The 15,932-nt window shown below is 37.5% G+C and overlaps 4 protein-coding genes across 6 annotated transcripts; 2 read left to right on the top strand and 2 right to left on the bottom strand.

Moving 5' to 3' along the window:
• Positions 1–2: 2 nt before the first annotated feature.
• LOC107274280 (ER membrane protein complex subunit 3) lies at positions 3–1,365 on the bottom strand. The gene is made up of 3 exons (XM_015753274.2): positions 1,022–1,365; positions 640–896; positions 3–545 (listed from the first exon to the last, which is right to left on the bottom strand). Exons 1-3 carry the CDS (start codon positions 1,168–1,170, stop codon positions 172–174), a joined length of 780 nt encoding a protein of 259 aa, XP_015608760.1. The 5' UTR covers positions 1,171–1,365; the 3' UTR covers positions 3–171.
• A 154-nt stretch (positions 1,366–1,519) lies between these two features.
• On the top strand, positions 1,520–3,001 carry LOC107274271 (60S acidic ribosomal protein P2). 2 transcript variants are annotated; one of them, XM_015753257.2, is made up of 4 exons: positions 1,520–1,675; positions 2,219–2,391; positions 2,520–2,612; positions 2,797–3,001. In XM_015753257.2, exons 2-4 carry the CDS (start codon positions 2,220–2,222, stop codon positions 2,865–2,867), a joined length of 336 nt encoding a protein of 111 aa, XP_015608743.1. In that variant the 5' UTR covers positions 1,520–1,675; position 2,219; the 3' UTR covers positions 2,868–3,001. The 2 variants fall into 2 exon arrangements, with proteins under 2 accessions (XP_015608743.1, XP_015608742.1); XM_015753256.2 differs by having other exon boundaries at positions 2,794–3,001.
• Positions 3,002–3,350: 349 nt separating this feature from the next.
• Positions 3,351–14,376, top strand: LOC107274268 (clathrin heavy chain). The gene is made up of 15 exons (XM_015753250.2): positions 3,351–3,821; positions 5,016–5,223; positions 5,455–6,413; positions 6,504–6,938; positions 7,614–8,067; positions 8,508–8,827; positions 8,925–9,190; positions 9,297–9,531; positions 9,614–9,996; positions 10,182–10,479; positions 10,556–10,996; positions 11,088–11,650; positions 11,738–11,960; positions 12,046–12,121; positions 12,214–14,376. The coding sequence occupies exons 1-15, from the start codon at positions 3,780–3,782 to the stop codon at positions 12,342–12,344; spliced, it is 5,034 nt and encodes a 1,677-aa protein (XP_015608736.1). The 5' UTR covers positions 3,351–3,779; the 3' UTR covers positions 12,345–14,376.
• A 15-nt stretch (positions 14,377–14,391) lies between these two features.
• Positions 14,392–15,772, bottom strand: LOC107274270 (ribonuclease P protein subunit p29). Of its 2 annotated transcripts, none has more exons than XM_025091543.1 (5): positions 15,605–15,772; positions 15,402–15,537; positions 15,188–15,327; positions 14,715–15,105; positions 14,392–14,636 (listed from the first exon to the last, which is right to left on the bottom strand). In XM_025091543.1, exons 2-5 carry the CDS (start codon positions 15,415–15,417, stop codon positions 14,500–14,502), a joined length of 684 nt encoding a protein of 227 aa, XP_024947311.1. In that variant the 5' UTR covers positions 15,418–15,537; positions 15,605–15,772; the 3' UTR covers positions 14,392–14,499. The 2 variants fall into 2 exon arrangements, with proteins under 2 accessions (XP_024947311.1, XP_024947312.1); XM_025091544.1 differs by lacking the exon at positions 15,605–15,772 and having other exon boundaries at positions 14,715–14,844; positions 14,920–15,105; positions 15,402–15,598.
• Positions 15,773–15,932: the final 160 nt, after the last annotated feature.

Here is a 15,932-nt window from a genome sequence, read left to right as displayed (position 1 = left end):
AATTCATTGTGACACTTTATTCCACTTATGCACCACATGTCCTCATCATTCACATCATACTATGCGAAATGTGTTGTATTTAATGACCGTTAAAGGCAGGTACATATTAAAAAAACAAAAGAAATATAAGTTTGAAAACATTACATTCCATATTCTGCTAGGATTACAATGTTAATTTGTTTTACTTTGGTGATATATGCTTTCGATAGGATCAAGTCTCCCTTGGGTTCCTACAAGATCAGAATCAATTCCATTAAGAACCCAATTATGTTCACAAATTTGCAATGCTTCCCACTCAGATTTAAAAGCAGCCTTAGGATCTGGGGGCATCGACATTGCTGCTCCAGATACTTGATCTTGTAAGAGTCTCGAGGTATCAGCTGCATTATTTTCACCGAGTACCAATGTATAAATCGATCTAAGTCCAAAGACATTGAGAAAATACCATGATGCTGAAGAAACCCAAGCAGCATCCAAAGTGACTAGTTCTATTCCTCGTTGAAGCATAGGTTTGAAACGTAAAGTCAGTGGGAATGGTACCTTTGCTAGAATAAAATTTATCAAATTATATTTTACATTTTGATTGTCATACACACACACATATATATATATATATTTGTATTTGCAATTTATATTTACTGGTAACAAATCCAGAGAACATCCAATTGATCCAACCTCCAATTAGAACCATAGGTAAAACATTAGTAACATTTCCTTTTAACATATCAGTCATCATACTGGGATCACTCATAGGATTTTGTGAAACAGGAGCACGCTTTTGTGTTTTGAAATACCCTGTTTCCTCATTATTGAAAAAGTGGCGTCTCATAATAAATGCTGGTCGAGGTATATATTGTCCATTTTCTCTTAACAGTCTTGAACGAATCATCACCTGACTGGAATAGACAAAATAATTAAAAATTATGTCAGTTAACTAACGATTTACATGGCAATATTGTAATTGATAAGCATTCGATATTATAGAACCATTAATTTAAGGTTATATCATGTTTCTGCACACCTGTCTTGTACTTGATGTACTTCAACCTTCTTCTGTGATGCCAGTAAAATAGAAACATAATGCCTAATGATTCCAACAAGAAATGTAATTACAACAATGGGCAGAAATACCCAACCCCGAATATTAGGATCTAATAGCAATTCAGCCATTTTAATAACTTTTTATTAAACACTGTTAAACACATTAAACAGTAGCTGTCAAATATTCACAATGCAGCGACACCATCGAACATTGACTACGTTTACACGACGGTCTTAAACCGGTTTAGTTAATACTGATCAAAAGGAATCAAAAGGAGTAGACAAATAATAGACATTACTACTTGTAAGGAATATTTAGTATTGGTCAATTCTCTTAGATTAGTATTCCGGTTTAAGACCGTCATGTAAACGTAGTCACTTAATACCGTACTAATCTTAATATTCTGTAAACTCGCTCTAAATTAAAGAGCATTCACATGACACAGTTGTACATTTGTAAATAAAAATTCTGCCACTTCTTAAACGAGGCGCCACTGGCGATCGTGAACTACGCAACCTTCTTTAGTCGACTTGCCAAAGAGCCGTGATGTAGACCGTCCATTTTGTTTCAAGCCGTGAAACATACATACTGCATTTAGCGTGTTCCACGTTTCGTGTCATCAAGGACTTAAAAGTGAGTAATCGTGTATTGGCATTGTTCAATTAAAAAAATATTAACGAAGTTTTATAATTCAGTATTATAATGTTATCAAAATGAGAAAAATTTATTAGATTAAATAAAATACTTTGCAATATTTTCGGATGCGTCAGGCTTAGAGTACTTAGTCTGTTTACACGCGGTGCGGGATTTGCTCGCGTCGAGTAGAATAAATTTATAATAATCCCTAGTTTTGCTATAATTCTATTAGGTTTTGAATTACAGATATTTATTTCTATTTAGTCTTATTCCCAGATGTTATTATTACCATGTCTGCGAGTAAAATTAATCTTGCAATTGTAGCGCTCTAATATATTGTTCATTATTTCAATACCTGCCAACTATTATTTTTGGAATTTATCCTTTTTGAGTAACAAAGTCTAAATGATGACTTATCAACATTACCATCTTTCGCCTGAGTGCCAGTGATGAGCAACTACATCTGAGCATACCACTTGTTATAATTTATTTATTTTGGAAAATATTTCCATTGCCTAAATATTTATTTATACTTTTTAGAATGCGTTACGTGGCCGCTTATCTTTTGGCTGTCCTGGGTGGCAAGAATGCACCCAACCAAACTGATATTGAGAAGATCTTATCCTCTGTTGGTATCGAAGCTGATGCTGAGAAACTAAAGAAGGTGATTTCTGAACTCAATGGAAAGAATATTGATGAATTGATTACTAAAGGTAAATGCTGTTGGATTTTTGATCTTACATTCAATGTATTACATTTATAATCTTCTTTATAAATATATATTGTATTTTCCGATTTAAATCCTACACTTGTGTTGCGCTAAAAAGAAATTTTCTTATAGGACGTGAAAAGCTGTCCTCTATGCCAGTTGGTGGTGGTGCAGCTGCTCCTGCTGCAGCTGCAGCTGCTGCTGCTCCAGTTGAAGAAAAGAAAGGTGAGACTTGCAAACAATTTATTTTTAAATAATAAAAATTTTTTAAGTATGATGTTATATATAAATACCATCTTTCGACTGAAGCAATGTGCTGAAAATTTTGTTACTGATATCAAAATATTTATTAAGTAAAATGAAACGATAAGTTTATACAACAACTAACAAAAAGTAATTTTCTCAGCAGAAGAAAAGAAGCCTGCAAAAGAAGAATCTGAGTCAGAAGATGATGACATGGGATTTGGTTTGTTCGACTAAACATCTACTTGCCATCCAGAACAGTAAAAAGGATTTTATTCTCCAGCAGCAAAGCAATTCACCTATACACGTCATCGTATTTTATCTATTATTGTAACTTCTGCTGAAGAATAAATCGTTTTGAATTTTTATGACGTGTTTGTTTTCTTATTTGTTCTCAATCAATTAAAATTTCCCTGCTTTGATCTTGAAATTGATCTAATACGTATTGAAAAACCAAACAGTTTCAATCACGAACATTATGTTTTGCCATGAAGCTTGAGTGTCCAAGTTCAAAATGGAACAATGCGTGTACAAGAGTGCGTATTTCTGGTTCTGCCATATGTACAGTTTAAGAAATAATCGAAGGAATTCCGCAAGTACGCGAAGAATGTTCGTTCTATGATAAAAAAAGGGGTGGATAGATATAATAGACGGTGTGCGCGCCGTCGCGGCTTCATTCACAAGATTTACGGTGGGGAACAGTGGGGACTACCTTGAAGCGTTGGAGTGGGGTAGCACTCGCGGCCATCTTCCTGTATTCTTGCGCTTAAACTAGTTGGCAGATCTCTTCCGAATTTAGAAAGAGTTACAGTATCTATCGTTTGTCGTGAAATTCTTTTTCTATTCGAAGGTAGCAGTTGATACAGAAAGGAGTTCAGTTGAGAGTCGATAAAATTTAGATCGGTGGGACTATTTTCTTCGGAGGGGGCGGATGAGGCAGCCATGTTGGGTGTCAGCGGCGAACAGTGACGGCATTCGCTTTGCGTCAGTCGGTTGTGTGTGCGGATGACTGAATTGAGATTTTCGGGGTGAAAAACGCAGGAAATAACCAAGCCGCTGTGAACAGATCATTGTATACGGTCGCGCGAATATCCCCAGAGAGAATCACGGCTCAAAGATATTCGGAAAGCGCGAAGAGTGACTACGAAAATGACGCAGCTACTGCCCATAAGGTTTCAGGAACATCTCCAGGTAGGTGACCTGCTTTACGCTCGAACCGTCAAATATTTGAGCGTCTCATTATTATCCATTTGTACCGGAAGTTCCAACTAATGCGGGATGGGTGCTGGTCTTTTATACCGAGGTTAAATAGGACCTTAAGATTTAGGTATATATTGATGAATCCCGATCTACTGAGAATATCTATCCGTTGACGTTGACATGACAGCTATACTTTGGTATCTGTGTATTGGAGTATTATTCATTCTGACTTTTTTTTCGTGGCTCCGAATTCGACTCTTATAGGGGTAGTTCAATATCTCCGACCGATGCTCTCTCGTAGCGAACATCTCGACAAAATCAATGAAAATAGTCGCTCGATTTTTAACCGATAACCGCGATCTTGTCGCTAGTATGGATGGCAGGCATGGGCTCTAAACCCGGAACAGAGTGGGGAGCCACGTCTTCTCTTCTACTACGCCCCCCCCGTTTCCTACACCTACATTTTCCAAACACTTTTTTCAGTCTTCGTTATTATTCTTAGTGTTTAAATTCTTTGGAATTTTCAACATCTAAATGTCCTTTGATCCAGCAATATTTCACATTCAGACGTTTTTCTTAGTTGAAAACGTTTAACTATCAATGATGGCTAGTATAGTTTGCTGGGAATTACTTGATAATGAAAATCAAATTTTAGCACTTTTGAGGGAATACATTGGTGCTTATATTATAAATATCTATCTGTACTGAATGTCGTAATTTACATCACTTTGCAGAACTTGAAAAATTGTTCAATTGTAAGGAATCGATTGAAAGATATCTTCTGTTTAAAGTTATTGATTAGTAAAAATTTAATCAGTATTAATGTCCTTGGATTCAGTTTCAAAAAGGGATGATGACTTTGACCTTGATAGTATTCAATTTATTTATGCAATTAAATTCATGAACAATTTATTCTACAAATAAGGTTTTATTTTTAGATGGAAAAAGTATACGTATATTATCAGTTTAGAGAATGCACTCATGTTTCTTACCATAAAAAATAATTATCAATTTCAATGTCCCATATCAGTTTGACATTAGATGAGATAAAGATTATTTGATTTATTTGTAAACCTTGATAATAACTGTAAAAGCTTAAATAAGTAAACAAGGCTAAATAATTGATAAAGTTAATTGTGCCTGTTATTATTTGAATTGTGTTATTGGACAATATTGAAATTTCAGCTTACAGCTGTGGGAATCAATGCGAGCAATGTTGGCTTCAACTCCCTTACGATGGAGTCTGATAAATTTATCTGTGTTCGAGAAAAAGTTGGGGATACATCTCAAGTTGTTATCATTGACATGAATGACTCCGCCAACCCCATTAGAAGACCTATTTCCGCCGATTCAGCAATTATGAATCCAGCTAGTAAAGTCATTGCTCTCAAAGGTAAGAATGATATTTTATTTCCCAGGAAAGTAATGATCTGCAAAAGTATTTTTAATCAGTTTAGTAATTCACTGTACTTTCATATAAAATATATGCTTTATCCTTTCATTATCTGTTTCTTCATATTCCAATTAATAATAATATTATTGATTTTATCATCAAATGATAATTCAACAAACAGTTAACCTCAATTCTATCTTAAAGATGGTATTTGTCTTTTACATAAAACAGCTCAAAAGACTCTTCAAATATTTAACATCGAAATGAAGTCCAAAATGAAAGCTCACACAATGACAGAGGATGTCGTATTTTGGAAATGGATTTCATTGAATACTTTGGCTTTGGTAACCGAGACTGCAGTTTATCATTGGTCCATGGAGGGTGATTCTACACCACATAAAATGTTTGATCGTCACTCATCACTGAATGGCTGTCAAATTATAAACTATCGAACGGATCCTAAGCAAACGTGGCTTCTGCTGATTGGTATTTCGGCGCAACACAATAGAGTAGTCGGAGCAATGCAACTATATTCCGTAGAACGAAAATGTTCCCAGCCAATTGAAGGGCACGCTGCATCGTTTGCGCAATTCAAAATGGAAGGAAACGCAGAACCAAGTAATCTATTCTGTTTCGCCGTGAGAACAGTCCAAGGCGCTAAGCTTCACATCATTGAAGTTGGACAGCCCCCTGCCGGAAATCAACCATTCCCCAAAAAAGCAGTCGATGTATTCTTTCCCCAGGAAGCAGGAAATGATTTTCCAGTTGCCATGCAAGTCAGCTCGAAATACGATGTCATATATTTAATTACGAAATACGGTTACATACACATGTACGACATTGAGTCAGCGACCTGCATATTCATGAACCGGATCTCTGGAGAGACGATCTTTGTCACTGCACCTCACGAGGCTTCCGGTGGTATTATTGGCGTTAATCGCAAGGGCCAAGTTCTATCTGTATCGGTCGAGGAAGAGAATATAATTCCTTACATCAATGGGGTCTTACAAAATCCTGAGCTGGCTCTGCGTATGGCCGTGAGGAATAATCTTTCCGGTGCTGAAGATCTGTTCATGAGGAAATTCAATATGCTTTTCCAAAATGGCCAATATGCAGAAGCAGCTAAAGTCGCCGCGAATGCTCCAAAAGGAATATTGAGAACTCCGGCAACTATCCAACGTTTCCAGCAAGTACGTTCACACTTATCAGTTGGACCTGAAGCCCTACTTTATTCTTTTTTACATTTTCTAACATGCATATACTCATTTGTTCTTTCCTAGGTCCCTACAACGCAAGGACAGTCATCTCCGTTACTTCAATATTTCGGTATCCTCTTAGACCAGGGTCAATTGAATAAATATGAATCGTTGGAATTGTGTCGTCCTGTCTTGGTTCAAGGCCGTAAGCAGCTTCTTGAAAAGTGGCTGAAGGAAGACAAACTTGAGTGCAGCGAAGAACTAGGTGATTTGGTGAAGCAAGCCGACCCCACTTTGGCTCTCAGTGTCTATTTGCGAGCTAATGTACCCAATAAGGTCATTCAGTGCTTCGCGGAGACTGGCCAGTTCCAAAAGATCGTTCTTTATGCCAAAAAAGTCTCCTATACGCCTGACTATATCTTCCTCTTGAGAAATGTCATGAGAATCAATCCTGATCAAGGCGTGGCTTTTGCTCAGATGCTTGTACAGGACGATGAACCCCTGGCTGACATTAATCAAGTGAGTGCACTATTTTATTTTCCTCGCGTACCCTCAACCCTCAGTCTTTACAACATCTACATAAAGTTCCTACAGAAATCATACGTTGCAACAGTTTAAGTTACTGGTATAATGAGAAACCATTTACTTGTGCTATCAATAGATTAGAATAAAAAATAGTTTAGAAGAGATAAGATTCCACTTTCATAATATGGTTTATTTTTATTCCAATGTGAATATCCAGTCCTATAATAAACTCACAGATGATGCACATTTAATAAATTGATAGCAGATATGCTTAAAATATTGTCGCCATTTGATATACTTTTAAGTGAGTCATCGCAACTCGTAATCAGATTAAAACAGAAATTTATGTTTACCACAAAATATAGATAATTCAAGGTTAGGATAAAGTGTTTACATTTTATTTCCTTATTTTGTGCGACGCGCAATACGAACGCAAACATTTAATATATTTTACTAGCAATCATGTTTTCGTTTAATGTACGTCTGCAATCTAGAATTTTCAATTAATCTTCTGATAAACTTACTATATATATATATGTTAAATATTTGGTGAAGACATGAACATTATTGGGCGTCTAAAATTCACCAAGCGCAATTATACTCATAGCGTATAAATTATATAACAATAAGTAATGTCATCATGTAATACCATCCTTCCAATTGTTACAGATCGTAGACATCTTCATGGAACAGAATATGGTGCAACAATGTACGGCGTTCTTGCTCGATGCTCTTAAAAATAATCGTGCGAGCGAAGGTGCCTTGCAGACACGTCTCTTGGAAATGAATCTAATGTCCGCTCCTCAGGTAGCCGATGCTATCTTAGGCAATCAAATGTTCACTCATTACGACAGGGCCCACGTTGCCCAACTTTGTGAGAAAGCTGGCCTGTTACAACGAGCCCTGGAACATTACACGGACTTGTACGACATCAAGAGGGCGGTTGTTCACACACACTTGCTTTCACCCGACTGGCTCGTCGGATTTTTCGGCACACTGTCCGTTGAAGATTCTCTTGAATGTCTCAAAGCAATGCTTACTGCGAACATCCGACAGAATCTCCAAATTTGCGTCCAGATAGCAACGAAATATCACGAGCAATTGACTACTAAAGCTCTCATAGGTATGTGCGTTGTTCATTGTGTATTCATCTTTATTCGTTTCATAAGCTTTTAGTTATTCGGACGTGTCGGCTAATATTTTCGCATAGCAATGCATCATGAGAATATTCATAGTTGCAAATTGAGTTGTGGATTCTCTGCTTATAATTTTTTTTTTGTTATCGTGGGAGAGAATTGTGATAGGCGTGAATTGCGATTTAATTTCGGAATACTCTTGGCAAGGTGTGGCTGACTGATATATTATATGGAGTATATACCTGAGTCACGTCAGCTTGAATTTTGTGACATTGCGTTGCGTGCGAGCTTAATGTGTCAAATTAAAATGGTAAAAATATCTTTGGTATTAAGAATCAGCTAGTGGCCTCTAGCGTGAAAACATACTTCGCTTTTAAATGGAGTATCCTTCGATTAATTATTCATATGATATATATATTTTTCTTAGATCTATTTGAAAGCTTCAAATCGTACGAGGGTCTCTTCTATTTCCTGGGATCTATTGTGAACTTCAGCCAGGATCAAGAAGTTCACTTTAAATATATCCAAGCTGCGTGTAAAACCGGTCAGATCAAGGAGGTCGAAAGAATCTGTCGTGAAAGCAATTGCTACAACCCTGAACGCGTTAAGAATTTCCTGAAGGAGGCCAAATTATCTGATCAATTGCCACTGATTATTGTTTGCGACCGATTCGACTTTGTTCATGATCTTGTTCTGTATCTTTATCGGAATAACTTACAGAAGTACATTGAGATTTACGTTCAAAAGGTGAGTGTTCGCAGTGCTCCCGAAAAAGGCTTAAGTGGAATAAGCTAGGAACTCGTATAAAAGTAAAATGATTTCATATTTTATCAAATTTCTATAGGTGAATCCGTCACGTCTACCTGTTGTAATCGGAGGTTTATTGGACGTCGATTGTTCTGAAGATATAATAAAAAATCTGATTCTCGTTGTACGAGGACAATTCTCTACCGATGAACTGGTAGAAGAAGTCGAGAAGCGCAATCGCCTTAAACTTCTTCTTCCTTGGTTGGAGTCGCGCGTACATGAAGGTTGTGTGGAACCGGCAACTCACAATGCTCTCGCCAAGATCTATATCGATAGCAATAATAATCCTGAGAGATTCCTCAAGTAAGTAAAGTTTCATTGCGATTGTGACTCCTTTTTTTTCATATTTCAATTATATTTCCTTGTGTCAATACTTGAAGTATTAACGTAACATTACTTTGCGGTATAGGGAGAATCAGTTCTACGACAGTAGAGTGGTTGGAAAGTATTGCGAAAAGCGGGATCCACATTTAGCTTGTATCGCTTATGAGCGCGGCCAATGCGACAGGGAGTTGATTAGTGTTTGCAATGAAAACAGCCTTTTCAAGAGTGAGGCAAGATATTTGGTCAGACGTCGAGATCCTGATCTGTGGGCTGAAGTCCTCCTTGAAAGCAATCCTTACAAGAGACCACTAATTGATCAGGTAGGTGTTACAATGATTAAATACTATATTAAAATGGAAAAGTACCTGATGTTGCTGATATCACGTTGACAAATCATCGCAGGTGGTCCAAACGGCGTTATCGGAAACTCAAGATCCTGAAGATATATCCGTGACCGTAAAAGCTTTCATGACGGCAGATTTACCTAACGAGTTGATTGAACTTCTCGAGAAGATCGTGTTGGACAGCAGCGTCTTTAGCGATCATCGCAATTTGCAAAATCTTCTTATCCTTACGGCGATTAAGGCTGACCGTACGCGTGTCATGGAGTACATTAATCGCTTGGACAATTACGATGCTCCTGACATTGCCAACATTGCAATCAATAATGAACTTTACGAGGAAGCCTTCGCGATATTCAAGAAATTTGATGTGAATACGTCCGCCATTCAGGTTCTCATCGAGCAGGTTAATAACCTAGATAGAGCGTATGAGTTTGCTGAAAGGTACATACTATTTTCATTATTCAATATCTAATATATGTTTACTATAGGTCGAGGGTAATTCGAACCTTGTTTTCTTTTGATAAATTGTAACACACCGAACATGTGATTATACTGTTTGTCTAAGTTGTTTGATTGAGTATTTATATTCAGTTGTATCCAAAACAATTTTGTGTTGGCACTTTCAGATGTAATGAGCCAGCTGTTTGGTCGCAACTAGCACGAGCACAGCTGCAGCAAGGATTAGTCAAGGAGGCAATTGACAGCTTCATTAAGGCGGACGATCCATCCGCATACGTCGATGTCGTGGAAACAGCCCATCGCACCTCCCACTGGGAAGATCTGGTGCGCTACTTGCAGATGGCCCGCAAAAAGGCACGCGAATCCTTTGTTGAAAGCGAGCTTATTTATGCTTACGCGCGCACTAGCAGACTCGCCGACCTGGAAGAATTCATCTCGGGCCCGAACCATGCCGATATACAGAAGGTAAATACTGTAACAAGAAATGTTTTTAGCCAATAAATCAATGACGTAATTCAATATACATGAATTTTATACGCAGATCGGCGATCGATGTTTCGATGACAAAATGTACGATGCAGCGAAGCTGTTGTACAACAACGTGTCAAACTTTGCCCGATTGGCAATAACATTGGTTCATCTGAAGGAGTTCCAAGGTGCCGTAGACAGCGCCCGTAAAGCAAATTCAACGCGTACCTGGAAGGAGGTCTGCTTTGCTTGCGTCGACAGCGGCGAATTTCGATTGGCGCAAATGTGTGGCTTGCATATAGTTGTGCATGCGGATGAGCTCGAGGATTTGATAAATTATTATCAAGATAGAGGACACTTCGAGGAGTTGATCAATCTCTTAGAGGCGGCTTTGGGTCTTGAAAGAGCCCACATGGGCATGTTCACGGAGTTGGCTATTCTTTATAGCAAGTATAAGCCACAGCGAATGCGTGAACATCTTGAACTGTTTTGGTCTCGCGTCAACATTCCCAAGGTATATAGCGCTGTTCACGATTGTCACTTGACATCCTTGTCTTTCTATGACATTTCGTCGTCTATGTTACAATCCTTCTCCTTGTTTATAGGTGCTACGCGCAGCCGAGCAGGCACATCTCTGGGCCGAGCTGGTATTCCTCTATGACAAATATGAAGAATATGACAACGCGGTACTTGCAATGATGCAACATCCCACAGAAGCTTGGCGCGAAGGCCACTTCAAGGACGTCATCACTAAAGTAGCAAACGTCGAACTCTACTACAAGGCAATACAATTCTACGTCGAATATAAGCCACTGCTGCTGAACGACATACTACTGGTACTCGCACCCAGGATGGATCACACAAGATCAGTAGCATACTTCACGCGAACTGGTCATCTTCAACTAGTGAAACCTTATCTGAGATCGGTTCAGGCATTGAACAACAAGGCTATCAATGAAGCCCTCAACGGTCTCCTTATTGATGAGGAAGACTACCAAGGTCTGCGAACGTCGATAGACGCCTTTGACAACTTTGACAACATCGCCCTAGCTCAGCAATTAGAAAAGCACGAGCTTATCGAGTTCAGACGAATTGCCGCTTATCTCTATAAAGGAAATAACAGATGGAAGCAGTCTGTGGAACTCTGTAAAAAGGATCGGCTCTTCCGGTAAGATAACGCATCGGTACTAGGTTCTTCCTTGTTGCGAGTGCTACACGTATGCTTATCTATCTCATGGTTTCTGTCTCTAAACAGGGATGCTATGGAATATGCAGCAGAATCTCGAAACGCTGAAGTTGCTGAAGAATTGCTGGAATGGTTCCTTGAAAGAGGATCAAAGGATTGCTTTGCTGCATGTCTCTTCCACTGTTATGATCTACTTCATCCTGACGTCATTCTCGAGCTCGCCTGGAGACATCGTATCCTTCATTTCGCAATGCCCTATCTCATTCAAGTGGCTCGCGAATATATCACCAAGGTAACAAAACATTTCCTACTCATTTAAGCTTTATCGTTCATCAAGAATATTACGAGAATGACTTTCATGTTTATTTTTGACACAGGTGGATAAACTCGAAGAAGCGGAAAGTCGAAGAGTTGAGGAAACCGATCACGAGGAACATAAGCCTATGATAATGCGTAAGGAATTACATCATAATTCTTTTTTTTCTCCATGCAATACACATTTTTCTGAACCTTCTATGATTTTGTGCTCTTCTCTGATGCTGCAGCTGAGCCACAGTTAATGTTGACTGCCGGTCCAGGAATGATGGCACCAGGATACGCGCCACAAGTATATGCTGCACCTACTCAAGGCGTTTACGCACCTGCTGCGGCAGCCTATCAGGGTTATAGCATGTGAGGCACGCTCTATGACACATTCGACTATAATGATCAACGATATTTACTTTTCTATAAGATGTAACTAGAACGAGATTATGCCGTTAGTTCATAGTCATAATCAACTGTCGAAAAGAATTTCGTCAATGAGCAGACATCGATATGCCTTGACCGTTCTGCAAGAAACCGAATACGAAATAGAACAAAGTTATCGCATGTTGCGAGTATCGTTGGCTTGTTAATAAAAATAATCCGTCGACGAAGAAACGACGGCAAGAAAATGTAGCAAAAGGGAAACACGTTCTTTCGAATTTAATTTTGGAAAGATCAGCTACGACGCATGGGCTCGATCATGCAAACGGTGTTGCGTGGCTGGAAAGTGTGTATCGTAGTTATTGGGAAACAAATTCGCATTCTAATCCAGGAGGTTCTGATAAATTAACAAATGACAGATATATAATCTTGCACGATATTGGATGTAAGGGCTCATTCGATATTTTGCGTTTGGATGCAATACATTTTCGACATTTGACTGTGTCACGGAAATACACGTAAAGCAGTTGCGACAAGCTTTGAAGACGAGCGTGTACTGAGAATAAACCGGAGAAGAAGTCCACATTGCGCGCGCATCATTGTATCGGCACTATAGACAAAAAAAAAATGGGCCTCTAATAACGTTTGTCAACGAATCAAACGTTTTCTTTTCTTTGGTTTCCTTTTCTGTAACTGCATCGCTCTGACGCGAATTATATCCTATAATTATTCGAGACTCGATCGTCTTTACGCATTGTTGTTCTTGTAACAAATTGTCCTTACTCTAATTTGTCTAGCCAACGTATTAATGCGTGAGAATAGACTTTTCTGTTTCTTTTTGTCTTTCACTCAATCGATATTGATTTCGTCAATCTTCATTTAAGACGTTTTTAACGTCGTCGTCTCAGAATCTAATCTAAATTAAGTGGTCGGACGTGCAGATGAAAAAAAGAGGCCAATTTCATTTCTCACGAACATGCCCCCTCCCCCCACACATGAATTACGCATTAGGAGTGTAATCTGTCACGCGTAAGAATTTGCGTCAGAGAAGTGTTTTTTCTGTTTTAATTATTTACCTATGCAGTAAACTCGATAGTGCATTAGTTAGTGTATACATATTTGCGTACCTACATAACTAACCTATTATTGATCCCCCCTCAATCACTATCGAGAGTGCAGAACGAAAGTGACCGGGGTGGAACTATAGGAATTTGCGTTTGTTTATCGATGCGGATATTGTTTAACCAAGAAGCATAGTTGCTCCGCGTAATTCTATTATTTGTAATTTTTTCATGCGCGAGAGGACGGAACAATATTATTAAGTACTTTTGTTATGAGAGCTTTCTTTCATACCAATTTATTGAAATCAAAGTGATCGATGGTCGAGTGATGTGGCCGCCTTCGTTCGGTGCTTCCGAATCATCGGTAGCTTAGCTATAACCGTTAGTTAAAAAAAGAGTGTTAAATTAGGCGGTGTGCGTGCGTCAGGATACATACGACATTCCCCATGAAAGAAAAAAAAGAGTTGCAGTTGCATCCCCCCCACACACAAAATCAAATCTTGAAACTAAATTAAATTTCATTCGTAATTTTCATCTTAAACCGAATTGAGACCGGATCTTACCGCATGTTGTTATTGTATTGATATCATGATTATTTGAATATTATGAATTAAAGTAATTATTATTAATATTATTAAATATTGGAAAAACAAACATATAATAAACTTATACATAAAAAGCAGTAGTATAATAATATAATTGTGTATTGTAAATATATAATTATATTACTATATGTTATATTGGTAATTAATGTAACATGTAAGTAGTAGCATATACCATAAAAATACGAACGTCTCGTATTAACAAATGAAGGAAATAAATAAGTGATACAAAAAATAATTAATTGAATTGGTTGGCTGATGTGGAACAGAGTCATATTATGTTTTTGCTGTAAAATGTAAACGAATATGCCGCGATGCTATATATAGTTTGAAATAAACGAGAGCCTGTTTGACGAAAGCAACTTTCTTTTAATTTTTTGCGCACCTTTAATTTTTTTGGGATTCCACATGAGATTCGATACAAATATTAACAGTTTTATTTATTATGAATTTAATAAAATTTATACGAGGCAGTATCTTATTACAAGTCAGCTATACGAGTAGTCTTGAACTTTTTCACTGAGCGTTCTGCTGGTCGAGTACACAGCTCCCGACCAAACAATTGTAATGTTGTTGATTCCATGTAAATGTCAAACACAACAACTTCCTTGGGTATTGCTGGAACATAGAATTGAATGTACATTCCTATTTAATCATATTCATGTGATCAGAAATATAATAAGAGCAAAATCTTACTTCGAATGATGTTATCCTTTCCCAATACTCTGAAGGTACCCTTTGTGTCTTGTATTATAATCCCAGTAATTCCGACGAGACTCGGGCATTTTGATCTTGATATAGTGATTATTGCTCCATGAAAGTCAGCCTTTAACAATTTTTGACTCACATTATCCCAATGCACGTCTATTGGATTATCTGGCAAAGCAGCAAAATTTTTTACATCAAGCATGTGCTTCATGTAATCCAGCCACATTTTGTTTAGCGGTACCATGTCTACATATTTCAGGGCACTATTTCTAGTAATTTTATTTATACCCAGGAGTATACGTTTTCTTGTAGTTAAAAACTTTCTTTTCTTGGGTTTGTGGCGTATCCTTTTTGTTCGATGTTTATCAAATAAGAATGTCTAAAGAAACAACACAAAGTATTATTTAATCTCATTTCACAGAACAGTATAGCAATCTTACTCTATTACTAAAAAACCATACCCTCTTTAATTCATCGCTTATAGCCTTAATGTCAGACTGCGGTAAAGTTTGCTCCAAGAATTTTAACAAATACTTCTCACGATTCTCAGAAGTGCAAGCTTTATTAGTAATCTTAAAAGGAAGAGGTGTGCACACATTATCTATAAAAAATATCATAAGAGAATTAACTCACAATTAAGTTTCAAAGATTTCTGACAGCATTATATATACTTACGTGCTTTAGTATCCATTACAGTTACAGGTTTGCAAATTGCCAAATTTGTTTAGGTGTTCATAAGAGTAAGAAATACGCCTAACGTCAATTACTTCATCTTCTTTCAAAGTGGTTTTATACTGTCAAATTGATTAACCTAAAAGAACGTGAAACCACGTGAAACAAGTTCAGAAACTCTCGCATGTCCTTCCTTTCTTTTATACCTGCGTTTCCAATGGGGGACATGTGCCAATAACTGGCAAGACTGCTTGTTGGCATTTATGATGAATCCTGATTGGTTAACTGCATATTCGTTGGCGCGGAGTACTAATATTTATATTCAAGTATTTTTTTTTCATTTATTCATATTTTGTTTTAATTACAACCCATTATTTTTTTCATATTTAAATACTTTATCGATACCTATAGATGAATTTCATTTCAGGACATTATTCTTGATAGAATCGCAAATATATGATGACTCTTTTACGCGTTACATTGTTTGCGCCTTTTACACTAAAATTTATGATATTTTTCTTCGATATCATCATT

This window comes from Cephus cinctus, unplaced genomic scaffold (genome assembly GCF_000341935.2).
Source record: "Cephus cinctus unplaced genomic scaffold, Ccin1 Ccin1_scaffold2608, whole genome shotgun sequence".
NCBI lineage: Eukaryota > Metazoa > Arthropoda > Insecta > Hymenoptera > Cephidae > Cephus > Cephus cinctus.
This window is presented reverse-complemented; position numbering and strand designations above follow the sequence as displayed.

Bases quoted from the DNA above. Each gene is read 5' to 3' on its own strand.
- LOC107274280 (XM_015753274.2), bottom strand. From the start codon at position 1,170: ATGGCTGAATTGCTATTAGATCCTAATATTCGGGGTTGGGTATTTCTG. The intron at 897-1,021 runs GTGTGCAGAAAC...TGTCTATTCCAG, and splicing joins GTACATCAAGTACAAGACAG to TCAGGTGATGATTCGTTCAA. The intron at 546-639 runs GTAAATATAAAT...ATTTTATTCTAG, and splicing joins GTTCTCTGGATTTGTTACCA to CAAAGGTACCATTCCCACTG.
- LOC107274271 (XM_015753256.2), top strand. From the start codon at position 2,220: ATGCGTTACGTGGCCGCTTATCTTTTGGCTGTCCTGGGTGGCAAGAAT. The intron at 2,392-2,519 runs GTAAATGCTGTT...ATTTTCTTATAG, and splicing joins TGATGAATTGATTACTAAAG to GACGTGAAAAGCTGTCCTCT. The intron at 2,613-2,793 runs GTGAGACTTGCA...TAATTTTCTCAG, and splicing joins TCCAGTTGAAGAAAAGAAAG to CAGAAGAAAAGAAGCCTGCA.
- LOC107274268 (XM_015753250.2), top strand. From the start codon at position 3,780: ATGACGCAGCTACTGCCCATAAGGTTTCAGGAACATCTCCAG. The intron at 10,480-10,555 runs GTAAATACTGTA...TTTTATACGCAG, and splicing joins ACCATGCCGATATACAGAAG to ATCGGCGATCGATGTTTCGA. The intron at 11,651-11,737 runs GTAAGATAACGC...GTCTCTAAACAG, and splicing joins AAAAAGGATCGGCTCTTCCG to GGATGCTATGGAATATGCAG.
- LOC107274270 (XM_025091543.1), bottom strand. The intron at 15,106-15,187 runs GTATGGTTTTTT...TTGTTTCTTTAG, and splicing joins TAAGCGATGAATTAAAGAGG to ACATTCTTATTTGATAAACA. The intron at 14,637-14,714 runs GTAAGATTTTGC...TCTATGTTCCAG, and splicing joins AAAGGATAACATCATTCGAA to CAATACCCAAGGAAGTTGTT.